The 26,976-nt window shown below is 39.3% G+C and overlaps 1 protein-coding gene across 1 annotated transcript in view; it reads left to right on the forward strand.

Annotated features, from left to right (window-relative positions):
* LOC128069095 (glycerophosphodiester phosphodiesterase domain-containing protein 4-like) overlaps nucleotides 1-25,897 on the forward strand; it is a 105,692-nt gene extending 79,795 nt beyond the window's left edge. Inside the window, exons 13-16 of the mRNA XM_052662384.1 lie at nucleotides 4,098-4,245; nucleotides 15,639-15,713; nucleotides 16,350-16,389; nucleotides 25,587-25,897. Of these exons, the coding sequence (XP_052518344.1) occupies nucleotides 4,098-4,245; nucleotides 15,639-15,713; nucleotides 16,350-16,389; nucleotides 25,587-25,897 (574 nt within the window). The remainder of the gene's footprint in view (nucleotides 1-4,097; nucleotides 4,246-15,638; nucleotides 15,714-16,349; nucleotides 16,390-25,586) is intronic.
* Nucleotides 25,898-26,976: the final 1,079 nt, after the last annotated feature.

Consider the following 26,976-nt stretch of genomic DNA (forward strand, 5'->3'; position numbering starts at 1 on the left):
GCAGAGTGGATAATTGATACTGTGCTAATTACTGAAATTGACCAAAGTTAACTATAACTTATAAAATTTCCCTGGAAGTTGCAAGACTTCAATAAACCCCATAGAGCCAAAGCAGTTACATTTGGTAGATTTTGCCAGTGTAATTATTGTTTAGATGGGGGCAGGTTCCTGGTGCTTCTTTTTCTGCCATCTTCCCAGAATTGCCTGCTGTGAATATAAGTTGTTACCTCTGTGGGATAAATGCCCAAGAATGCAATTCCTGGGGTATGATAGTTTGGCAAGTTTTATAAGGAACTTTATAAGTTTTATATAGTTTATGAGGAACTGCCAAACATTTTCAGAGGGCCTATACCATTTTATGTTCCCACCAGCAATGTATGATGATCCAGAGGTTCTCCATCCTTGCTAGTTTAGGGCATTGTGATTTATTTTTAAATGTAGTCATTCTGTTATGTGTGTAGTGATATCTCATTGTGGTTTTAATTTTCATTCCCTGGTAAGTAATGGTATTAAACATCTTCTCATGTGCTAAGTTTCCATGGTCTATCCTCTTCAGTAAAATGTCTTATCATACCATTTTTAACTGAACTGCATGATTTTTTATTGTTAAATATTGAGAGTTCTTTGTGTGAGTATAGTTTTTTGTTGGATATTTGATTTGCAAATATTTTGTCCCAGTCTGTGTACCATCTCCTTAAAAGAGTCTTCCACAAAGCAAAAGTTTTAACATTTTGATTATTTTCTCTTTTAAGAGTCATGCTTTTAATGTCAAGTCTAAGAGCTCTTTGTCTAACCTTTAGATCTCAAAGATTTCTGTTTTTTTTTTTTTCCCAAAAGTTTTATGGTTTTACATCATATACTTAACTCTGTCGTCCATCTATAGTCAATTTTTATATGAATTTTGTGATGTGGGTCAAAGTTTTCTGTTTCTTTTTTGCCATTGCCTATACAATTGCTCTAGTACCATTTGTTGAAAAAAAACTTCTTATTTCATTGATTTAATTTTGCACCTTTAACAATTATCATTTTGACGTGTTTGTGTGGGTCTGTTTATGGCTTTTAAATTGTTGTTCAGTTGCTCAGTTGTGTCCAACTCATTGCGATTTTAAATTATGTTCCACTAATCTCTGTTTCTTTTCTAAGACCACAGTATTTTGATTACTGTAGCTATATCAGTTCAGTTCAGTTCATTTCAGTCACTCAGTTGTGCCTGACTCTTTGTGACCCCATGAATCGCAGCACGCCAGGCTTCCTTGTCCATCACCAACTCCCGGAGTTCACTCAGACTCACGTCCATCGAGTCCGTGATGCCATCCAGCCATCTCATCCTCTATCGTCCCCTTCTCCTCCTGCCTCCAATCCCTCCCAGCATCAGAGTCTTTCCCAATGAGTCAACTGTTCACATGAGGTGGCCAAAGTACTGGAGTTTCAGCTTTAGCATCATTCCCTCCAAAGAAATCTCAGGGCTGATCTCCTTTAGGATGGACTTGTTGCATCTCCTTGGAGTCCAAGGGACTCTCAAGAGTCTTCTCCAACACCACAGTTCAAAAGCATCAATTCTTTGGCACTCAGCTTTCTTCACAGTCCAACTCTCAGATCCATACATGACCACAGGAAAAACCATAGCCTTGACTAGACAGAACTTTGTTGGCAAAGTAATGTCTCTGCTTTTGAATATGCTATCTAAGTTGGTCATAACTTTCCTTCCAAGTAGTAAGTGTTTTTTAATTTCATGGCTGTAGTCACCATCTGCAGTGATTTTGGAGCCCCCCCAAAATAAAGTCGGACACTGTTTTCATTGTTTCCCCATCTATTTTCCATGAAGTGATGGGACCAGAAGCCATGATCTTTGTTTTCTGAAGGTTGAGGTTTAAGCCAACTTTATTGGGTAGAGTGATTCTTTCTCACTTTATTCTTTTTTAGTATCATTTTAGTTAATTTTGGGCTGTGCCTTACTATATACATTTCAGAATCAGCTGGGCTAATTGTCCAAAAATCTTTTCTGGTATTTTCATAGGAATTGCATTAAGCTTGCGGATCACTGTGAGAACTGACATCTTTACACTGTTGAGTCTTCTGATTCATAAACACATATGTCTCTTCACTTTTTAAATCGTCTGATGACTTTCATCAGTTCTTTGTAGTTTGTGGCTTACAGGTTTTGTTAAGTTAGTACCTAAGTATTTACTTTTCTTTGGAGTAATTGTTTATGGTATTATTTCAGTTTCTATATAGAAATGGGATGGTTTTGTGTATTGGTTTCAAAAAGTTTTGAAAAGTAGGTTTTTATTCAGTTCAGTTCAGTTCAGTTGCTCAGTCGTGTCCAACTCTTTGCGACCCCATGAATCGCAGCACACCAGGCCTCCCTGTCCATCACCAACACCTGGAGTTCACTCAGACTCGCGTCCATCGCGTCAGTGCTGCCATCCAGACGTCTCATCCTCTATCGTCCCCTTCTTCTCCTGCCCCCAATCCCTCCCAGCATCAAAGTCTTTTCCAATGAGTCAACTCTTCGCATGAGGTGGCCAAAGTACTGGAGTTTCAGCTTTAGCATCATTCCTTCCAAAGAAATCCCAGGGCTGATCTCCTTCAGAATAGACTGGTCGGATCTCCTTGCAGTCCAAGGGACTCTCAAGAGTCTTCTCCAACACCACAGTTCAAAAGCATCAATTCTTCAGCGCTCATCCTTCTTCACAGTCCAACTCTCAGATCCATACATGACTACTGGAAAAACCATAGCCTTGACTAGATGGACCTTAGATGGCCAAGTTACTATTTCCTTATTTCTATTAAAAAGAATCTTTTAGGTTATATGTAGAATTGTCTTAGAGATAATTCCAACATACTAGGTAACTAATTGCAAGCACTCCTGCAAATGTAGTAGTATGATTTTTTTATCTTACAATTTATACACTGAGCCTAAGAACCTGCCAAGCTAGTGTATGACAAAACTGCACTCACACCCAGGCTTCTACAGAGCTGTTTCCAATATACTGTGCCATCTCAGGATTAAAACAAAAATTTTTGAAGGGATTTATATGGTACATTTTGTGAGAAGTTTTCTCTGAAGATGACAACTTGATTAGAGTTACTAGATGTTCTTCTACTTGTTTTCTTTCCATATCTATAGATAGTGTGTGCATATCTACTGACATTTAGTGCACAGGGAAATTTGGGTTCCATTTCTCCTACTCAGTTGTTTTGAAAATTCTTTTAAAAATTTGAAATGTAAATATTTACCAGATAGGTATTCATTTATTTATTCCTTCAGTTAACTCTTTATGAAGCAGGTACTGAACATATGGAAATGCAGAATCTCTGCTTTAATATGCTTACACTCAAGTAAAGAAGACTGATAGGAAAGCAGGTAGAGTAGAGAGTGGTAAGTTCTCCGAAGGAAGTAAATATATTTGCTTCACAGTAGTATGTGGAGCTCACTCATACCAGCTTATTGGAGCCAAAGAGGTTTGCAAACCTGTTTTAACAGTGGTGGTTGAAATTGGGCTAAGGCTTCCCAGCTGGTACCAGTGGTAAAAATCCAGCCTACCAGTAAAGGAGACATAAGAGGTGCGGGTTCAGTCCCTAGGTTGGGAAGATCCCCTGGAGGAGGGCATGGAAACTCCATTATTCTTGCCTGGAGAATCCCATGGACAGAGGAGCCTGGTGGGCTCCAGTCCATAGGGTCACAAAGAGTCGGACACAACTGAAGTGACAGTGCATGCACTCATACGTAGGAATATTTATACCATGGAAATTGGCTAATTCTAGTAGGGCTTTCCTTCCTCCCATTTTTTCCTCCATCTTTGCTCCACTCTGTACCCCAATTCCTTCCTTCCTTCCTTCCTCTTTTCTTCCTGTCTTTCTTTTCCCCTTAGGACATGCATACTACTGTTGGTTGAGGAGGAAAGGTAGTAAATGCAGTTCTGTGTCTCACTGTAACATGAGCTCATTCTACGTGTCATGTCATAAGTCATCCCATGCCCAACTAATTCTGGTGATTTAAGCTACAGTCTTTCACAAATATTGTGGCTGTTTACCTTTTAGATGATAAAAATAAGATTAAATCTAAATCTCCTGTGGGTTCCTTTTCTTCCCAGAGAATATAAAGCAGCTAACATCAGCATCAACTTATACATTGTCAATGAACCTTGGCTCTTCTCATTGGTCTGGTGCCACAGCATTCAGTCCGTGACCACAGACAACATTGAAGTCCTGAATGGGATGAATCACCCTTACTACTTCATGGTGAGCTGGTTGTTCAGATTATTCTTCCTAGACGGATACAGTAGGAGTCTCTGTCCCCCACCTTACCCCTGCATTGCCCACTGTGCAGTCCCCAGAGTAGCTACTTAAGAGCAGAAACAATATGTGACATTGGAGATATGGCAGTTTTCCTTCTCTCACCCAGATCCTTCTGTTATTCTCAGGGAGAAATTGCTGTTGATATAAATAATTGGCTGTTTATTGAATCCCCACAATGTGCCTTTCTTGGATACTGTAATTCAACCCTCTGAGCTAGCCACTAGGAGTAACACATGGGAATCTGAAGTTTGAAGCTTCACATGATGCAGGATTCACAATGTCTGACTCCAGTGTGTTGATACTGCATCCCCACCTGTAGGCAGAGCAACAGTGACAGTGGCATGAGGTGTGGGAATTCAAGTGAACTTGAATTCCAAAGTGAGAACTGCGGGTCCTGACCAAAATGCTTTTGAGAAGGAGTGTGAGTGCCCCTCACCTAGCTTGATTTCCCCTTCTGTCCTGCTTCTGCTTATGATCAGAGGCATGGGGACACAAACACCTGAGTTACACTTCCAGCTGAATCCCATCACTTGTTATCTATGAAGGGAACCCCAGCTAACGAATTAACTGCTACAGAGCCCATTTTTCTTATCAGTGTGTAGATAGGATGACTGCATCAGACACAATAGGCAACAACAGAAAACAGCTTAATTTCTCTTTTCTGACTTTCTAAACTGCTCTGTGAGCTAGGCTTTTCCTTACCCTGAATGAGATTTCTCTCAGATCCCATAGTTTTTCTAGTCATTCTTATATAATCTTTCAACATACTGTTTAGTCACCAGAAAGCCTCAATTCAGGATCAAAATGTGTAGTTCAGAATAATAACTCAAACTCTAAATTGCCTTGAAAATTAAAGCTTTACGCAGAGAAACCTAAATGAAAAGACTGAATATTTTTGGTTGCCTTCTCCATACTTCCAGCCTTACTGGCCCCCTTATTTTTCTGACTTGTTCAGGGTCAGGAGCAGGTGCAAGGTAGTTAGGGAAAAGGGCAGTCTTGTAGGGCTGGTATTTCATTGAAGCCCTCTGGTAGCAGTATAAAATTGCCTACCCCTTCTTATTTGGTGGCTTGGGGAGGTTTCTACAGATGACCCTCAAGGAAACCTAGGATGGCAGGTCCCTTGGCACAAGTGAAGCCTCTTCACTTGTCTTTCCCCATATTATCCCTCTTCTTGTATGTACTATATACTTTTCTAATGTTTTTGATTTTAAAATGGCAGTGAAAACTTGTTCATTATATAAAATTCAGTTATTACAAAAATGTAAATTAGAAAGCAGTGCACCCTACATAATCCTATCCCCTAAATCAGTAATGGCTCAAAACTGTCCCTTCAGATATATTAAATAAAACTTTTTACTTCAATACTTGGATTGATAATATTTAAATTTATAATAAATTCATGTGTTTCAAAATCAAAGAGTGTAAAAGGATGTAAGTAAATAACTTATTTCTAAAAGAAGGACATTTAAAGGACTGAAGGTAACTTTGGTCAAGGAGGTGGGACCAGCATCTCAAAGGCTTTCCTAAGGAGCCCATACTCTGGGTCAGAATATGCAGATTCAGATCTTGGCTCTACTACTTATTGTGTTAACTCTCGGAAATGTTATCTAACCTGCTGGGCCTCAGATTGTTTATTTGTAAATTGGAGATAAAACTAGTACAATAGAAGCAGTTTTATCCAATACACATGGGTCTGCTTAATGGTCTGTTTGTTGAAAAAGTTAGAACAGGACATCATGAAATAAATTATATATAGTCTATTACCATTTTATTATGTTTAAAAAGCATACCTAATATTTAGTGGCTTAAAAGTAACAAATATTTGTCTGTCACATTCCATATGATGGCTGAGTTGTTTCTCCAGCCTGAGACAGTTTGACTGGACTAGGTGGTCTAGGATGTCCTCATCCGCATGTTTAGGTTCTTACCTGGGATGACTGTGGTTTCTTCATTTGGTCACTCATCCTCAAAGAGGCCAGCTTGTGCATGTTCACCTGGTGGCACTGGATTTCCAGCAGCAAGAGAGGTCAAGCACCAGTGCACATGCTTTCTTAAGGATCTCCCAGTGTGATGTTTGTAAATGTACCATTGGGCAAAGAAAATCACATGGTTAAGTTCAGATTCAAGGTGGGTCAGGGGGAAAAACAGACTTTACCCCTTAATGGAAAGTGACAGTGCAGTCACATTTCATATAGGCCTGCATTTTGAATTAAATAATGTGGCCATTTTTATAAACAATCTACCACAAAAACAAACTCAGAATGGATTAAAGATGTAAGACCATATACTTTAAAACTCTTAAAGGAAAGCATAGAACACTCTACCCTGTGGGGCTGTCATCCAGATTCATTGGAGAAATCAAAAGCTTTATAGAAAAGCAAAAGCTAAGAGAATTCAGCACCAGCAGACCAGCATTGCGACAAGTACTAAAGGAACTTCTTAAAGCAGAAATGAAAAAGCCACAAATAGAGACAGAAGAAATTACGAATTGAGAGACTCACCAGTAAAGGCAAACATACAGTATAGATACAAAATCATCTGTGCACCAAAATATGACATAAAAACCATCAATTGTGAGGAGAGCACAAATGGAGGATATTGGAAATGTGTGTGAAATTAAAAGACCTTAAAACAATCTTGTTTATATATAGACTGCTATGTCAAAATCCCATGGTTACCACAAGCCAAAAATCTACAGTACATACACACACACAAAAGAGAAAAAGAATCCAAACACAACACTAAAATTAGTCATTAAATCACAGGAGAAAAAAAGAAGAAGTAAAAAGACTGTAAAAACAAACCTGAAACTATTAAGAAAATTGTAATAGGAAAATACATATCCATAATCACCTTAAATGTAAATGGATTAAGTACTCCTATCAAAAGACACACACTGGCTGAATGGATATGTATGATGTTTATATGAAACCCACTTCAGACCCAGGGATATATATAAACTGAAAGTGAAGGGATGAAAAAGATATTCCATGTAAATGAAAATCAAAAGAAAATTGGAGTAGCAATACTCATATCAAACAAAATAGACTTTATAAAATAGAGACTGTTATAAGGGACAAAGAAGGACACTACATAACAATCAAAGGAACAGCCCAAGAAGAAGGTATAACAATTTTAAATATATATGCACCCAAATATAAGCACTTTAATACGTAAGGCAAACAATAACAACCATAAAGTGAGAAATTGACACGAACACAATAATAGTAGGGGACTTTAACATTTCACTTACACCAATGGGCTGAGCTTCCTGACAGAAAAATTGATAAGGAAACACAAGCCTTAAATTATACATTAGACCAGATATTAACTAATATCTATAGATCATTCCATCCCAATGTAACACAATACACATTGTCCTTAAGTGCACATGGAACATTCTCCAGGATTGACCATATGCTGGGCCACAAAGTGAGTCTTGGTAAATTTAAGAATATTGAAGTTATATCAAGTATCTTTTCTGATCACAATACTATGATACTAGAAATCAACTACAAGGGAAAAAATGTAAAAAACCAAAAACATGTGGAGGCTAAACAATATGTTACTAAACAACCAATAGATCACTGAAGAAGTGAAAGAAGTAAAAAGATACCTAGAGACAAATGAAAATGAAAATACAATGATCCAAAACCTATGTGACATGGCAAAGGCAGTTCTAAGAGGCAAGTGCATAGCAATACAAACTTACCTCAGGAAACAAGAAAACGGATAAATAAATTAACATTACATCTAAAGCAAGTAGAGAAAGAGGAACAAAGAAAACCCAGAGTTGGCAGAAGGAAAGAAATTGTAAGACCAGAGCAGAAATAAATGATAAAGACATGAAGAAAACGATAGGAGCAATCAATGAAAAATAAAAGCTGTTTTTCTTTTTAAAAGATAAAAATTGATAAACCTTTACCCAGATTCATCAAGCAAAAGGGGACGGGGCACAATCAATAAAATTAGAAATCAAAAAGTAGAAGTTACAACTAACACCAAAGAAATACAAAGGATCATAAGAGACTAACACAGGCAACTGCGTGCCAATAAATAGGACAACCTGAAAGAAATGGACAGATTCTTAGCAAGATATGATCTCTCAAGACTGAACCAAGAAGAAATAGAAAATATCAACATACCAATCACAAAGAAAGGCAATGCCAAAGAATGCTCAAACTACCACACAATTGCACTCATCTCACGTGCTAGTAAAGTAATGCTCAAAATTCTCCAAGTCAGGCTTCAGCAATATGTGAACCGTGAACATCCAGATGTTCAAGCTGGTTTTAGAAAAGGCAGAGGAACCAGAGATCAAATTGCCAACATCCACTGGAACATGGGAAAAGCAAGAGAGTTCCAGAAAAACATCTATTTCTGCTTTATTGACTATGCCAAAGCCTTTGACTGTGTGGATCACAATCAACTGTGGAAAATTCCGACCTGACCTGCCTCTTGAGAAATCTGTATGCAGGTCAGGAAGCAACAGTTAGAACTGGATATGGAACAACAGACTGGTTCCAAATAGGAAAAGGAGTATGTCAAGGCTATATATTGTCACCCTGCTTATTTAACTTCTATGCAGAGTACAATATGAGAAACAGTGGGCTGGAAAAAGCACAAGCTGGAATCAAGATTGCTGGGAGAAATATCAATAATCTCAGATATGCAGATGACACCACCCTTATGGCAGAAAGTGAAGAGGAACTAAAAAGCCTCTTGAGGAGATTAAAAGAGGAGAGCGAAAAAGTTGGCTTAAAGCTCAACATTCAGAAAATGAAGATCATGGCCTCTGGTCCCATCACTTCATGGGAAATAGATGGGGAAACAGTGGAAACAGTGTCCGACTTTATTTTGGGGGGCTCCAAAATCAATGCAGATGGTGACCGCAGCCATGAAATTAAAAGATGCTTACTCCTTGAAGGAAAGTTATGACCAACCTAGATAGCATATTCAAAAGCAGAGACATTACTTTGCCAACAAAGATCTGTCTAGTCAGTTCAGTTCAGTTCAGTCTCTCAGTCGTGTCCAACTCTTTGTGACCCCATGAATCGCAGCACGCCAGGTCTCCCTGTCCATCACCAACTCCTGGAGTTCACTCAGACTCACATCCATCGAGTCCGTGATGCCATCCAGCCATCTCATCCTCTATCGTCCCCTTCTCCTCCTGCCCCCAATCCCTCCCAGCATCAGAGTCTTTTCCAATGAGTCAGCTCTTCGCATGAGGTGGCCAAAGTACTGGAGTTTCAGCTTAGCATCATTCCTTCCAAAGAAATCTCAGGGCGGATCTCCTTCAGAATGGACTGGTTGGACCTCCTTGCAGTCCAAGGGATTCTCAAGAGTCTTCTCCAACACCACATTTCAAAAGCATCTATTCTTCGGCTCTCAGCCTTCTTCACAGTCCAACTCTCACATCCATACATGACTACTGGAAAAACCATAGCCTTGACTAGATGGACCTTAGTCGGCAAAGTAATGTCCCTGCTTTTGAATATGCTATCTAGGTTGGTCATAAATTTTCTTCCAAGGAGTAAGCATCTTTTAAATTCATGGCTGCAGTCACCATCTGCATTGATTTTGGAGCCCCCCAAAATAAAGTCTGACACTGTTTCTACTGTTTCCCCATCTACTTCCCATGAAGTGATGGGACCAGATGCCATGATCTTCGTTTTCTGAATGTTGAGCTTTAAGCCAACTTTTTCACTCTCCTCTTTAAATTTCATCAAGAGGCTTTCTAGTTCCTCTTCACTTTCTGCCATAAGGGTGGTGTCATCTGCATATCTGATGTTATTGATATTTCTCCCAGCAATCTTGACTCCAGCTTGTGTTTCTTCCAGTCCAGCGTTTCTCATGATGTACTCTGCATAGAAGTTAAATAAGCAGGGTGACAATATATAGCCTTGACATACTCCTTTTCCTTTTGGAATAAGTCTGTTGTTCCATATCCAGTTCTAACTGTTGCTTCCTGACCTGCATACAGATTTCTCAAGAGGCAGGTCAGGTCAGAATTTTCCACAGTTGATTGTGATCCACACAGTCAAAGGCTTTGGCATAGTCAATAAAGCAGAAATAGATGTTTTTCTGGAACTCTCTTGCTTTTTCCATGATCCAGCGGATGTTGGCAATTTGATCTCTGGTTTCTCTGCCTTTTCTAAAACCAGCTTGAACATCTGGGAGTTCACGGTTCATGTATTGCTGAAGCCTGACTTGGAGAATTTTGAGCATTACTTTACTAGCACGTGAGATGAGTGCAATTGTGTGGTAGTTTGAGCCTTCTTTGGCATTGCCGTTTTTTGGGATTGGAATAAAAACTGACCTTTTCCAGTCCTGTGGCCACTGCTGAGTTTTCCAAATTTGCTGGCATATTGAGTGCAACACTTTCACAGCATCATCTTTCAGGATTTGAAATAGCTCAACTGGAATGCTATCACCTCCACTAGCTTTGTTTGTAGTGATGCTTTCTAAGGTCCACTTGACTTCACATTCCAGGATGTCTGGCTCTAGATGAGTGATCACACCATCGTGATTATCCAGGTCATGAAGATCTTTTTTGTATAGTTCCTCTGTGTATTCTTGCCACCTCTTCTTAATATCTTCTGCTTCTGTTAGGTCCATACCATTTCTGTCCTTTATCGAGCCCATCTTTGCATGAAATGTTCCCTTGGTATCTCTAATTTTCTTGAAGAGATCTCTAGTCTTTCCCATTCTGTTCTTTTCCTCTATTTCTTTGCATTGATAGCTGAAGAAGGCTTTCTTATCTCTTCTTGCTGTTCTTTGGAACTCTGCATTCAGATGCTTATATCTTTCCTTTTCTCCTTTGCTTTTCGCTTCTCTTCTTTTCACAGGTATTTTTAAGGCCTCCCCAGACAGCCATTTTGCTTTTTTGCATTTCTTTTCCATGGGGATGGTCTTGATCCCTGTCTCCTGTACAATGTCACGAACCTCCATCCATAGTTCATCAGGCACTCTGTCTATCAGATCTAGGCCCTTAAATCTATTTCTCACTTCCACTGTATAATCATAAGGGATTTGATTTAGGTCATACCTGAATGGTCTAGCAGTTTTCCCTCCTTTCTTCAATTTAAGTCTGAATTTGGTAATAAGGGGTTCATGATCTGAGCCACAGTCAGCTCCTGGTCTTGTTTTTGTTGACTGTTTAGAGCTTCTCCATCTTTGGCTGCAAAGAATATAATCAATCTGATTTTGGTGTTGACCATCTGGTGATGTCCATGTGTAGAGTCTTGTCTTGTGTTGTTGGAAGAGGGTGTTTGCTATGACCAGTGAATTTTCTTGGCAAAACTCCATTAGTCTTTGCCCTGCTTCATTCCACATTCCATGGCCAAATTTGCCTGTTACTCCAGGTGTTTCTTGACTTCTACTTCTGCATTCCAGTCCCCTATAATTAAAAGGACATCTTTTTGGGTGTTAGTTCTAAAAGGTCTTGTAGTTCTTCATAGAACCTTTCAACTTCAGCTTCTTCAGTGTTACTGGTGGGGGCATAGACTTGGATTACCATGATATTGAATGGTTTTCCTTGGAAATGAACAGAGATCACTGTCATTTTTGAGATTGCATCCAAGTACTGCGTTTCGGACTCTTTTGTTGACTATGATGGCTACTCCATTTCTTCTGAGGGTGGTTTTTCCAGTGATCATGTATGGATGTGAAAATGGACTGTGAAGAAAGCTGAGTGCCAAAGCATTGATGCTTTTGAACTGTGGTGTTGGAGAAGACTCTTGAGAGTCCCTTGGACTCTCTGCAAGGAGATCAGCCCTGGGTGTTCTTTGGAAGGAATGATACTAAAGCTGAAACTGCAGTACTTTGGCCACCTCATGCGAAGGGTTGACTTATTGGAAAAGACTCTGATGCTGGGAGGGGTTGGGGGCAGGAGGAAAAGGGGCCGACAGAGGATGAGATGGCTGGATAGCATCACCGACTTGATGGATGTGGGTCTGAGTGAACTCCGGGAGTTGGTGATGGACAGGGAGGCCTGGCGTGCTGCAATTCGTGGGGTCGCAAAGAGTCAGACATGACTGAGCAACTGAACCGAACCAATCACAAGCACTGAAACTGAAACTGTGGTTAAGTTCTCCTAACAGGCAAATTCTACTAAACATTTAGAGAAGATTTACCACATGTTCTGAAACTATTCCAAAAAAAAAATTGGCAGAGGAATGAAAACTCCCCAACTCATTCTATGAGGCCACCATCACCCTGATACTAAAACAAAAGATATCACAAAAAAAGAAAATTACAGGCCAGTATCACTGATGAACATAGACACAAAAATCCTCAATGCAATACTAGCAAACTGAATCCAACAACACATTAAAAGATCATACACCAATATCCAGTGGCGTTTATCCCAGGGATTCAGGAATTTATCAATACCTACAAATCAATCAGAGTAATATACCACATCAACAAATTGAAAAATAAAAACCCTATGATAATCTCAATAGATGCAGAAAATCTTTTGACAAAATTCAGCACCTATTTATGATAAAAACTTTCCAGAAAATGGACATAGAGAGAACATACTTCAACAAAATAAAGGCAGTATTTGACAAACCTACAAATAACATCATAAATCAACAGTGAAAAACTGAAAACATTTCTTTTAAGGTTAGGAACAAGACAAGGGTGTCCATTCTCACCACTTTTATTCAGCCTAGTTTTTGGAAATCCTACCTATGAGATGGCTGGATGGCATCACTGACTCGATGAACATGAGTCTGAGTGAACTCCGGGAGTTGGTGATGCACAGGGAGGCTTGGCGTGCTGCGATTCACGGGGTCGCAAAGAGTCGGACACAACTGAGCGACTGAACTGAACTGAACTGCACCTATGGCAATCATAAAAGAAAAAGAAAAAGGGAATCCAGACTTGAAGAACTTAAACTGTTACTGTTTGTAAATGACATGATATTATACATAGAAAATCCTAAAGATGCTCCCAGAAAACCGCTAGAGCTCATCAATGAATCTGGTAAAGTTGCAGGTTACAAAATTAATATACAGAAGTCTCTTGCATTCCTATACACTAACAGCAAAAGGTCCAAAAGAGAAATTCAAGGAACAATTCCATTTACCATTACATCAAAATAATAGAATACCTAGGAATAAATCTACCTAAGGAGACAAAAAACCTGTACTCCAAAAACTGTATGATGTAGATGAGAAAATCAAAGAAGACACAAATGAATAGAAAGATATGCCACATTCATGGATTGAAAGAATCGGTATCACTGGAACAGCTATACTACCTAAGGCAATCTACAGATTCAGTGCAATTCCTATCAAATTATCAATGACATTTTTCACAGAACTAGAACAGAAAATCTTAAAATTTTTATGGATACACAAAGTATCTTGAATAGCCAAGCAATATTGAGAAAGAAGAATGGAGCTGGAAGGATCAGGATCCCTGACTTTGGTCTATATTAAAAAGCTACAGTCATCAAAACAGTATGATAGTGGCACAAGGATAGAGTTATAGATAACTGGGACAGGATAGAAAGCCCAGAAATAAATCCATGCACCTGTGGCCAATTAACTGATGACAAAGGAGGTAAGACTATACAATGGAGAAAAGACAATTTCTTCAATATATGAGGCTTGGAAAACTGTACATCATCATGTTAAAAAAAAATGACTCTAGATCATTCACCTTTTGACATAGCCTCAAAGTCTTTCTTTTGAGAGGATTCAGCTGACTGAATTTTGTATTCTGTCACTTGTATGTGCTTCCCAGTGCACCAACTGTGACTTCTAAGTTTAGTTTCCTTGATGTACAAGAACTTCAGTTCATTTGGAGAATGAGGAATCTGCAGATTTTTATAATCCTCCCACCTCTCAGTTGCAGTTTATTTTTTAAAAACTTCTTCTGTCATCATTGAGTCTTTCAAAGCATTGACTTTTTTTTTTTTGGAAAATGTACTTTTAAAACTCTGATCGTGCAGATTTCATATAACATTAATTAAACTCCTTCCCAGGTGGTTCAGTGGTAAAGAATCTGCCTGCCAATGCAGAAGACACAAGTTGGATCCCTGGATTGGGAAGATTTCTTGGAGAAGGAAATGGCAACTCCAGTTCCAGTACTGGAAAAGGCAACTCCAGTATTGTTGCCTGGGAAATCCCAAGGACGGAGGAGCCTGGGGGGCTGCAGCTCATGGGGTTGCAAAAGAGTCAGACATGACGTAGCGACTAAAACAACAATTACACTGTACATTTATAACAAGTACAGGTGTTCTAAGTCATATGGATTGTAAGAACAACTGATTCTTAGTGACTGTACAGCTGATCTGGTGGGCAGCCTGCAGCAGGCCAAGGCATCAGTCAATCAGTTGCCCACTGGGGATTAGGAGCCTTGGCTTAGTAGAAGTTGGTTAAGAGATTTTATTATGCCTGCCTAGTAGATCTGTTGTGAGAATTAGCTGTGAAAATATACCTCACATGCATAGAATACTACCTTAGCTCCTGTAAATGCTCATTAATATTAATTGTTGTTCTCATCATTAACTTGATCATTCATATTGTTGTTGTTGTTCTTGTTATAATTAGTAATCAGACCAAGCAAAGACCTTGAATTAGGATGGAAATGACATACGAAAGATAAAAATGCCAGGCCTAGTACCATCAAGTAGTATTGGAGGTGGAAAAATGAAGATAGAAAGGGAGGGTCAAGCCAGGGAATTAAAAAATTTATTCAGGAGAACCTAGATAATGGAGCTGTGAAATGGGTGATGTAGGCAAGAAGCCTAGAGAAGTGGACATGTTAGTTAAGAACGATAATTTCAACATTTTTATTTGAAGCATGAGTAAGAAGAATGATTCCTAAATGCTGGTTCACAGACTGGTTGCTTGTTTCTAGGAAGCTTGTTAAAGATGCAGAAATTCTGATTCCTGAGTCGCTAATGAGGCCCAGGAAGCTGTTTTACGAAAGGCTGCAGCTCAGGTAGATTTGGATGCACGGCCAGGTTTGGGAAGCTGTGCCGATAGCACACTGGAAGCCAGGAACTTGGGCTGTAGTCCTGGGTCCAGAGAAGACTTGCTCTGTGACATCTCTGTGACTCCCTCAGACCTCTGTCGAGGGCCCAGGGAAATGAGGTGTGTGACGTGTTTTAGCCCTTGCAGAGCCCCTGGCACATGTAAAGGGGGGATTACATGTTAGGTTAGCAGCAGGTATTCTCTGTGTTTGACTTCAATCCCGGCAATCAAGGTTCCTCCTCCTGCTCTGCCCCCTCTCCATTCCTGCTCAAGCAAGGGACTTGATCCACACAATCGACAATCTTCTCCGACTGTAAATGCCTAAAACTGTGTTTTGTTTTGCAGACACCAAATTTCTACCTGTTCTTGTGGATTTTCATGGATATTCTTTCTGCAGTTTTCATTGTTTCCATATTTCATTTTCATTGGTAAGTATGCATTTGTAATTTTGTATAGTTTTTTCCCAAAATAAGATATAAATGATTTTGTACTTTGTGAAATTTGTGAAAAAACTTCCCACTCTTCCTACAATCCCACATGACAAATCCTCAGGGAGACAGGATTTTAAAGGTTTTATCTTCCAAACTTCGTGCAGCTCCACACACCCCTCCTACCTCCTAGATGTGAGACCATATTCTAAGGATAAGGACTCTCACTAAAGCTTAATCAAAGCTTTTTTTTTTTTTAAACTACATATCCCTTGTGGATCAGTAGGGAGAGGACAAGAGCTGAAGGTTGTTCAGAACAAGTGTCCCATCTTCCACAGAATCAGACACAGCAGGGTGCTGTGTAAAGAGCAGGCTCACACTCCAGGAAGCCAGGGTTTTAGTCCTATTTTTTCCTGTAGTTGCTGGGTGACCCTGGGAAAATCATTGCCCCTTTTCAGATCATAGTCTTTTTATCTGCCCAATCAAATGACATTTGAGAATTCTTGAGGGGAAAAATGCATCAAGATCATAAGGTTCAGATGGGAGAGGGAACATCTGGTCAAAGAATTTTAGCTAGAAGAAACCATGGTCTTTAGATCTCATCATGCCCATTGTTTCCTCATTTCAGTTGTCCTTTAAAGGAGGAAACTTCATACCCTCTGCCCAAGGTACCATTTGACTGGTAATATTCTTTTCTGGCCACTGCCTGCATTATTGTTGCTTTGGAAGAGGTCTGTGAGGCTCATGGACTCTCTGCTTCCTTCTAGGTGGAGAGAGTGCCAGAGTGAAAAAATTCTCCAGGGTATCACCAGTTACACAGGTAAAGTCAGAGGCCTAGCCCCCTCTCATCTCTTCATCCCTCCCCATTGCCTCCATGAGGCAGGGCTTGCCTTTAATATTTCTGACAAGAGTTGAAGGAGTCTAAAGTTACAGGGTGGGAACCACTGAGAAGCTGGGCAAAAACAGGCTGTGCACAGACTCTGTGAGGCCCTTGACATCAGCATACATTGTGGACTTTATCCTCTAAGCAGTGAGACTCCTTGGAAGATTTTGAACATGGTTGTATATTTGCTTGCTTTGTCATATATTCATTCATCACACAGTTATAGAATACCGACTTTGTGCCAGGCAGTGTGAGACTGAAGTACCTGAAAGCTTTGTATATGGAGGGTGTCTCAAGAACAGAAGCTCTTGTCCACAGAGAGCAGTGAGGAAGTAGGAAGAGGTATAGCAGCAGTTGACATCTTTGGTTCAGCCATCTAGTTCTAGGACAGAGAAGCTGACATGCTCCTCAGGGCTGAATGTGCTTTATGTGGCTTCAGTTGTGATGTATGTTGGAAGGTGGAAGGAGGAAATTGCCAAGATTCTGGGATGCTGGACTAAAGTCTAGACTCTGCATATAAACATCAGGAAATGGCAAGTGAGTTTCAGACAAGGGAGCCTATGCTTAGACACTTGTGTAAAGGGATAGAAAAGCAAAATAACTTATTAATCAGCAGAATAACTCAGGACAAAGTGGGATAGGTCCAGTACGGGAAGGGAAGCTAGAGTTATTCAGGAGGTTGTGGGGATAATCACACAGTGAGTTACTGGCTTGGGAAGCCAGTGCAATGTTAAAGGGAAAGGCAGTTAGGAGGCAGAAGACGGTGCAGTACATGATGCAGCTTCCTCCCATTGCTCTTGGAGTCTTTAAGTAAAGTTGATACAGTCAAAACTGATTAATTAATTTCTTGTGAACAGTTGTGAAGATGATGAGATACTTTGTATCAGCCGTCAATCTTCAACACATACATTACTTAGACTTTCAGGAATGTATCCACAGTTCAGTTCAGTTCAGTTGCTCAGTCATGTCTGACTCTGCGACCTCATGAACCGCAGCATGCCAGGCCTCCCTATCCATCACCAACTCCCAGAGTCTACCTAAATCCATGTCCATCTAGTTGGTGATGCCATCCAGCTGTCTCATCCTCTGTCGTCCCCTTCTCCTCCTGCCCTCAATCTTTCCCAGCATCAGGGACTATGAAAAAATAAGAAATTTGAAGAGTGATGGTCTTTTGTATTGTAAAACTGAAGGTTTAAATCAAGTCACCCTAATTTATTAAGATATAGAGTAATCTCCAGTGACTCTGAGTTTTATGAATTTTAAGAAGGTTACTCTGCGGGCTGTTAAGGAGACTGAAGGCTGTGTTCCAGGTGCCTTATGATAATCAGAAGTTATATCAGTAAACTAGGGTTTCCAAATCAAAATACCATAGACTGGATACCTTAAACAACAGAAGTTGATTTTTCCCACATTTCTGGAGGCTAGAGGTGCAGGATCAATGTGTCAGCAGGTTTGATTTCTTCTGAAGCCTCTCTAATTGACTTGCTGATAGACTCTTTGTTGCTGTGTCATCACACAGCCCTTCCTCTGTGCACACACAAACCCCCAATGTCCTCTGTGTCTCCAGGTTTTCTCTCTGATCAGACTGGATCAGGACTCACCATAATGGCCTCATTTTAATCATGCCTTTAAAGGCTTTATCTCCTAAATTAGTCCTATATTGAAGTTCTGTGGTTAGGGCTTCAACATATGAGTTTGTGTGGCACACAGTTCAGCCCATAATAGTAATCTAATCAAGAAATAAAAACAATATGGAATTGGTGTGGAAAGCATGAATGGGATAAGTTCTGAAGGAAAGTTCAAAAGAACCATTTAAATTTGAATGAAGAACGGTGGGTATCATGCCTTAGAAAATAAATTAACTTGACAACAACTTCCCACCATATTTAAATGAGAATAAGAAAATAAGGTGAGTAGATAATAAACTAAGAATCTTTCAAGTTTTTAATTTTAGTTGCTTATTTACAGAAACCAATTTTGCCTGATCTAAATAAATATATAGAACACCATGTGAGTACCTAAAAGAGACAACTAGAAGGCAAGGGATGAAGTTTAGTATCAGGGAATGAACAAGGATGACTGGAAAGAAGCCAAAACCACAACCTAGAGCCATCAGTTCAGTTCAATTGCTCAATTGTGTCTGACACTTTGTGACCCCATGGACGGCAGCACGCCAGGCTTCCCTGTCCATCACCAACTCCCAAAGCTTGCTCAAACTCAGGTCCATTGAGTTGGTGATGCCATCCAACCATCTCATCCTCTGTCATCCCCTTCTCCTCCTGCCCTCAATCTTTCCCAGCATCCAGATCTTTTCCAGTGAGTCAGTTCTTCACATCAGGTGGCCAACATATTGAAGTTTCAGCTTCAGCATCAGTCCTTCCAATGACAGCCTGGAGCCATGGAGGGTGGGAAGAGCAGCCTTGCATACTAAGCCTAATGTCGCATCTTGCACTATGACTACCTTTTAGATTGACATGTACTGCTGCACCTGCTGCTGCTACCTTTAGGACACACACACACACACACACACACACACACACACACACATACACATCTTTAGGATATATTTTTCAGCCTTTCAAAGAAGTTGATCCTTTATCTTTTGTCTTGTATAGTTTCTTATGAAAAGTCATCCAAAAAAGAAATCTTCCTTTATTTTAATCATTATTCCTCTACTTGTAATATGTCCTTTTTAAGGTTGTTTCTTTTATTACTTTTTTCAGTAATTTGATTATGATTTACCTTAATGTATATTAGTGTGTCTACCTGCTTAGGGTTTGCTGAACTTCTTAGATCAGTAAGAGTATACATTTTCAGCCTGTATTTTTCCAATATCTTTCTGCTATTACCTTCTTTTTGGGTTTCCAATTACATAGATATTAGATGGTTTCATATTATCTCATAAGTTACCAAGACTGTTTATTTTTATTTTTAGCCTATTAATTTCTACGCTTCATTTTTGATATATTCTATTAAAGTTTGGGTTGTTTTTGATTGCTGTGCAACAAACTACCACAGATTTATCAGTGTAAAGCAACGCACATGTATCATCTCCCAGTCTGTGGGCCACAGATCTATCAGTGTAAAGCAACACACATGTATCATCTCCCAGTCTGTGGGCCACAGATCTATCAGTGTAAAGCAACGCACATGTATCATTTCCCAGTCTGTGGGCCAGGGGTCCAGGCCTGGGTTTCGAGGTCTGCTGCATATTTCACCAGGCTTTCATGAAGATCTTGGCGGGGGCTCCAGTCTCATCTGAGACTTAAGAGGCCTCTTCCAAGCTCATTGATTGTTGGCAGAATTTAGTTCCTTACAGTTGCAAGAACTGAAGTCAGTCGTGTTTTCTTAATCACTCTTGACTGAGCTTTTCTCTGAGATCTAGATATTCCACTCAGGTCTTAGTCATAAGGCTTTCTCACATTGTAGCATCTTACTTCTTCACATCCAGTATAAGAATATCCCTTGTAGCAGATGGATTCAGGAGAAAGAGAACAAAGGGAAACAATAATACACAAAATAAATAGAAAACAAATTGAAATATGGTAGTCATAAATTCAACCATTAAGTTCAGTTAACATAAATGTACCAAATACTCAAAGTAGTAGTAGAGATTGTAATATTGGATAGACCCAACCATATGTAGTTCACAAAAGAAATGCTTGAAATATAAAAACACATATTAATAGTGAAAGGACAGAAAATTAAAATAAAGTCAGAAGGGAGAAAAATGAAAAAAGATAGGATGGAAAATAATATGCCATACAAACAGCAAGCATGAAAATAATATCTGAAAGATAAACTTTAAAACATGAAGCCTTACTTGAAACAAAGATTTCTTAAGAAAGAAAGGTCAGTATATCAAGAAGGCCCAAAAGTATATAGTTAGTAACAGAGCTTCAAAACACATTAAACAAAAATGGAAAAAAAAAATAGAAAAATCATAGTTAAAGATTTTGACATCCCTCTCTTAGTACCTGAAAGAACAACTAAATTCATCAAAAAGTAAAATCAGAAAGGATATAGAAGTCTGAACAATTCCAGCCAACCTGACCTAGTTGACAGAAAATATTATATTCAGCAACTGCAGAATGTACAATATTTTGAAATGTAAATGGCGTAGTTGCAAAATAGACCATGTGGCAAGCCATAAAGCAGATCTGGAAGATAGAGCTGATTTGCCCAACACACAGATGCAGGCACACAGAATTATGTAAAATAAGGAGACAGAGGAATATGTTCCAATCAAAAGAACAAGGCAAAACCCCAGAAAAAGAACTAAATGAAACAGAGATGAGCAATCTACCTGATAGAGTTAAAAATAATGGTCATAAACATATGCTTATTGAGCTTTGGAGAAAAATGGATGGACATAGTGCAAACTTCAACATAAAGTACAAGAAAGTACCAAACAGAAGTAATAACTGAACCAAAAAATACATTAGAAGGGCTCAGCAGCAGAACAGATGAGGTAGTAGAATGAAGCAGTGAGCCGGAAGACAAAACAATGGAACTCACCCAGACAGAGCAGCAGAATGAAAAAAGAACTTTAAAAAGGAAAGATACATTATGGGACTGTTGTGACAGCATCCAGTGTAATAACATTCACATTATAGTGCTCTCAGAAGGAAAAGAGAAACAGAAAATGCCCCCAAAATTAACTGAAGAAACTGGCTGAAAATGTCCCTAATCTAGGGGAAAAAAAAAAGACATCCAGATCTAGAAAGCCCACAGAGTTCCAAATAAGATGATCTCAAAAAGACACATACCAAGACACTTAAAGTTAAAATTAAAGTTTAAATGGTAAATTTAAGGATAAAGACAGAATCCTAAAAGGAGAACACAAAAACCAACTTGTAATCAAGGCAAACAGCATAAGGTTATCAGCAGATTTTTTAGTAGAAACTTTACAAGCCAGATAGGAAAGGTGTGATATATTAAAAGTGTTGAAAGGAAAAAACTTCCAAACAAGAACACTCTACCCAGCAAGGTTACCTTTCAGAATTGAAGGAGATATCAAGAGTTTCCCAGATAAACAAAAGCTAGAAGAGTTCATCACTACTAGACCAATTCTACAAGAAATATTAAAGGGAGTTCTTTAAGTTGGAAGCATACAAAAGTAAAAATATCACTGGAATGTGTTCATGTATAATAAAGGTAGTGGAGGAATGACATATAGCAAATATAAAGATTAAAAAACAAAAGGAGTAAAAATTACTAAAATTGCAATAATTAGTAAAGTATGCCTAAAATAAGATATAAAATGTGTCATCAATCAGTATATTTCAAGAGACTGAAATCATACAGTATTTGAGTACTAAAGCAGTTAAATTAGAAACAATCATAAAAATATCTAGATATTTCATAATTATTAGAAACTGATATATTTCTAAACCTTTTATTGATCAAGAGATTAATCACAAGGGAAATTGGAAGCTATTTTAAAGTGTAATGCATATACAACAGCAAAACTTGTATGGTACAACTTAAGCCATAATTTAGAGGGAAATTAGTAACTTTAACTTTTGGAAGGAAGCTTGGCTTAATAGTAATTAAGAGTCTACTGTCGCAGTCTAGAAAATGGAGTTACTTTTGCCAAGTAAAAGAAATGAAATGATAAAGATAGCATAAACAATAAAATAGAAATGATGCAAACTATAGAGAAAAATTAAAAAGTGAAAAGTTCTTAGAAAAGATTAATAAAATTGATAAATGCTTAGTAAGGGGAAAGAGGAAGAGACAGACTCATTGCCAGTATAATGAATGATTAATGAGAGATTATCTCTCCATATCCTAGACACAAAAAGGAAAATCATGGAACGTTTTTAAGCCAATAAATTTAAATGAGGTAAAAAAAATTCCTTCAAATGATTCAATTTTCCAGAACTGAAAAAAGAAATAGAAATTTTAATAACCTATCAGAATCTTTCAGAATCAAATTTATGTGTCAAAAACCTCACAACAAAGGAAAGTTCAGGCCCATAAGCTTCACTGGTTAAGTGAATATTTAAGAAATAATACCAATTTTATACTCACTAAAAAAACAAGTGAATTTCTTAGCTGATTTTTTGTGGTCAGCAATAATCTCATATAAACAATATCTGACAAAGACAGTGCAACATCTGAATGTATCAATATCATTCACCAACTTAGCCATAAAACAATATATTAGCAGATTGAATCCATCAGTATAAAAAAAGGATAAAACATCTGGAGCAAGTGAGATTTATTGCAGTGGTACAAGTTGAATATATTATTTGCAGGTTAATCAATCTATCATCTATTCAAAATAGACTAGAAATAAAGTATATTTGACAAAAATCCACATCTATCTATGATCAAGATCTGAGTAGCCTAGTTATTGAATGAAACTTCCTCAATCTGATGAAAGATACTTAAGAATAAAACCTCAGCCAGTATGATTGTTAATGGTGAAACAGGATTTTCTGTCTACGATCAGCAATAAGGCGAGGCTGTCTGCTCTCACTACTTTTACTTGGCATTGTACTGAAGATCCTAGCTAGTTTCAGTTAGTTCAGTCACTCAGTCGTGTCTGACTATTTGTGACCCCATTGACTACAGCATGCCAGGCTTCCCTGTCCATCACCAACTCCTGGAGCTTGCTCAAACTCATGTCCACTTAGTAAGATAACCAGTTTAGTATATATAAATTATATACTGAATATATGTATAAAGATAAATAACAGGCATAAATTGAGAAATAAAAACTCCTAATTTGCAGATATGATTACATACAGTAAAAAATTCAAAGGAATCAAAAAACAAACCTACTACAACTGGTGACCTAAGCAATAGCTCAGGAATGTTGTTGTTCAGGCTCTAAGTCATGTCTGACTCTTTGCAGCCCTGTGGATTGCAGCATGCCAGGCTTCCCTGTCCTTCACTATCTCCCAAAGTTTGCTCAAACTCATGTCCATTGAGTCAGTGATGCCATTCAGCCATCTCATCCTCTGTCATCCCCTTTTCCTCTTGCCCTCAGTCTTTCCCAGCATCAGAGTCTTTTCCAATGTGTTGGCTCTTCGCATCAGGTAGCCACAATTTTGGAGCTTCAGCTTCAGCATCAGTCCTTCCAATGAATCAGCTCAGTTCAGTTCAGTTCAGTCACTCAGTCATATCTGACTCTTTGCAATCCCATAGACTGCAGCACACCAGGCTTCCCTGTCCATCACCAACACCTGGAGCTTGTTCAAACTCATGTCCATCGAGTCAGTGATGCCAGCCAACCATCTCATCCTCTGTCGTCTCCTTCTCCTCCTGCCTTGAATCTTTCCCAGCATCAGGGTATTTTCCAGTGCATCAGTTCTCTGCATCAGGTAGCCAAATTATTGGAGCTTCAGTTTCAGCATCAGTCCTTCCAATGAGTATTCAGGACTGATTTCTTTTAGCATTGACTAGTTTGATCTCCTTGGAGTCCAAGGGACTCTCAATAGTCTTCTCCAATATCACAGTTCAAAAGCATCAATTCTTCAGCACACAGCTTTCTTTATAATCCAACTCTCACATCCATACATGAGTACTGGAAAAACCATGAATATTCAGAATTAATTTTCATCAGGATTGAATTTGGTTTGATCTTGCTGCCCAAAGGACTCTCTATAGAACCTTCTCCAGCACCACAACTTGAAAGCATCAAATCTTTGGCACTCAGCCCTTTATGGTCCCACTCTCATATCCATATATGACTACTGGAAAAACCAAGTTTTGACTATATGGATCTTTGTCAACAAAGCGATGTCCTGCTTTTTAATATGCTGTCTAGATTTTTTTCCCAAGGTAGCAAGCATCTTTTAATTTCATGGCTGCAGTCACTGTCCACGGTGATTTTTGAGAAAATAAGAAAAATAAGAAAATAAAATCTGTCACTGTATCCACTTTTTCCCTATGTGTTTGCCTTGAAGTGATGGGACCAGATGCCATTAGTTTTTTGAATGTTGATACAAGGTCAATATAGAAAAATCAACTGTATGTTGATATATTATCAGTGAATACTTAAAAAATTGAAATAGCATCATCTACAACAGTATAAAAACATTAATAGGAATTTTAGGAAAATACTGTAAGCCCTTGCAAAGAAGATAGATGATTGGCCACTGAAAACTACAAAAGTTTAGTGAGAAAAAGAAGACCTAGATAAATGGAGCAACATAACACATTCACAAATTTGAAAACCTAATATCATAGATATTGGATGTCATGGAATTGAAGTACAAATTCAATTCAGGTGTATTAAAAATCCCCTTCAGCCTGTGAAGCTAAAATTAAGCTCGTATGTGCAACTGTTTCTTCAAGAATGAAATTATACACAGGGGATAAATAACTGGATTCTCTTCTTCGGATTCTTACTCTCTTCTGTGTCCATGGTTCCTCCTTATATTGTAAATTCTTAAATAATTTTAAGATATTTTCTTCATTTTATACATGATGCAGTTTTTAATTTGTCTTTGATGAGAGTCCATTTCCTAGCTGCATTATAAGAAAAAGTCTCCATCATCTATTTTTTCTATTATTCAGTTAGAAAATTAACTGAAACTATTTTCTAAGCAGTTACTGTGTGATAGACACTCCTGAGCACTATACATGGGGTGGCAAGCAAGGCAAAGTCTCTATTCTTAAAAAGCTCCCATTCCAATAGAGGATGTATTCAGTTTTTTATTTACACTGCTTCAGAGTCAGTGGTTGGGAAATACATGAGCCTTAAACAAATGTTGATTTCACCCTTCTGAGTGCTCCTGTGGTGAGTTAGAACCTCACCCAATAGACTCTTAAACTTAAGCACCTTGTTGTACAGATGTAGCGAAGTCTGCCCAAAGGCTGGGTAGGGAGAAAACTAAGGGGAAAGATTCTAAAATGGTAAGTGAGGAGCTGACATTTTAAAGATGACTAGGATTTTACCAAGTTACTGGCAAAGACTGGAGAATCAACTTTGGAGGAATCTATGTTGTTTTCTTTTCTATCCCACAGAAGCTTCAAGTGCAAGCCTCCAAAATGAAGTATTAGAAATTATGGGTACCCCTGCACCTTTTCCAGAGAGGGAAAGGGAACCTGCAAGTTCTAAAGCTGTTATACCAGAGGTTGTCAAGGAAACCACTGCACCAACCGTGCATCCCACAAATGACGTTGGACAACCAGTGCCCACTGAGCCAGCCTTTGAACCCACCCAAGCACCCATTTCGGAAGCCAACAGAGAGGCCACCCTCCAAACTGTATTGCCTATCTTGGAGGCAAATGAACCAGCGGTTCCCTCTGTAGAGAAGCCTCCTCCTGAAACATAACCTGAAAAGCCTCCCACCATTGACTCCTCCCAGTAATCCTCTTTCATGTTTTCCACCACACCCAGCATGTCCTTCTCCCCCTTTTGGACTATCTTCAAAGAATAATTAGCCACAATTTGCCTCCTTCTCTTTTTTCTCCCTCTCTGTGCCCAGGGTGACCTGATGGTAGAGATCAGGAAAGGGGTGCGGAGGAGCCAGGGAGGCTCTCAGGAAAACCACTCTGGTCTCGCCTTTCCTCTCCAGGGGATGAGCAGAGGGGAAAGAGTGTGGTCCTGGAGTTGGAGCTGGTTGTTCTCCGGGAGTCAGAGGATCTGTCTCACCCTAACCCTTCATAATATTCCCCGCTAAAGGAGTGGCTGTGGTGAACATCAGTCTATAAATAAAGGCAGCCTCTTAGGAACTGAGAAGGAAATTGATACAATCTTTGGGGCCCTCCTCAGGCTGACAAAGTCAAGGGAGGAGTGCCAGTGTGATGCTGTCCGGTCAGAGAAGGAGAGGTGGCATGGATATGAGCGTCGTACAGTGTGCGTGGGGTGCTTCCTCATAGCTTGTCACTGGCTGATTCCCCAGTGGGGTGATGGGCATAATCCCATGCGCACCCAGTGGCTTTTGACCTTGAAGCTGACTTTTGACTTGAGCTGAGAACCCTGTGTTGGAAGCAGGAAGTTGTGTTCTACTGTGTGACCATCACCTACTCACCCTCCTTGTCCAGGGCTCATGTTCCCATGTATATGGTGATGGGCAGGGCAGACACCACAGCACTTTCCCTGGGCTGACTGTGGAGTCCTGTAAACATTGGTGGGGCAGGGCTGCCTCAGGTGGCCTCATTGTCATCCCAGAAAGCAGGGCCATGTGGTTTGGGGACTTTGTTTCAGCAACAGCCCTTCCCCGTCCCATGCAGGCATCTGGAGACCAGGAATAGCACTCCCTGTGGAGTGGTTTGTCACCTACATGCAGGTGACCCCAGATGCTTGTGCATTTGAGGACAAGTGAGCTAGGCTGGCTGTGCTGAAGTATCAGGGGCCTTGAGGACAGATCCCTAACATGCCAGAGGCAAGAAGATTCTCCCTTGTCATCTC

Source organism: Budorcas taxicolor, chromosome 25 (assembly GCF_023091745.1).
Source record: "Budorcas taxicolor isolate Tak-1 chromosome 25, Takin1.1, whole genome shotgun sequence".
NCBI classification, from domain to species: Eukaryota; Metazoa; Chordata; class Mammalia; order Artiodactyla; family Bovidae; genus Budorcas; species Budorcas taxicolor.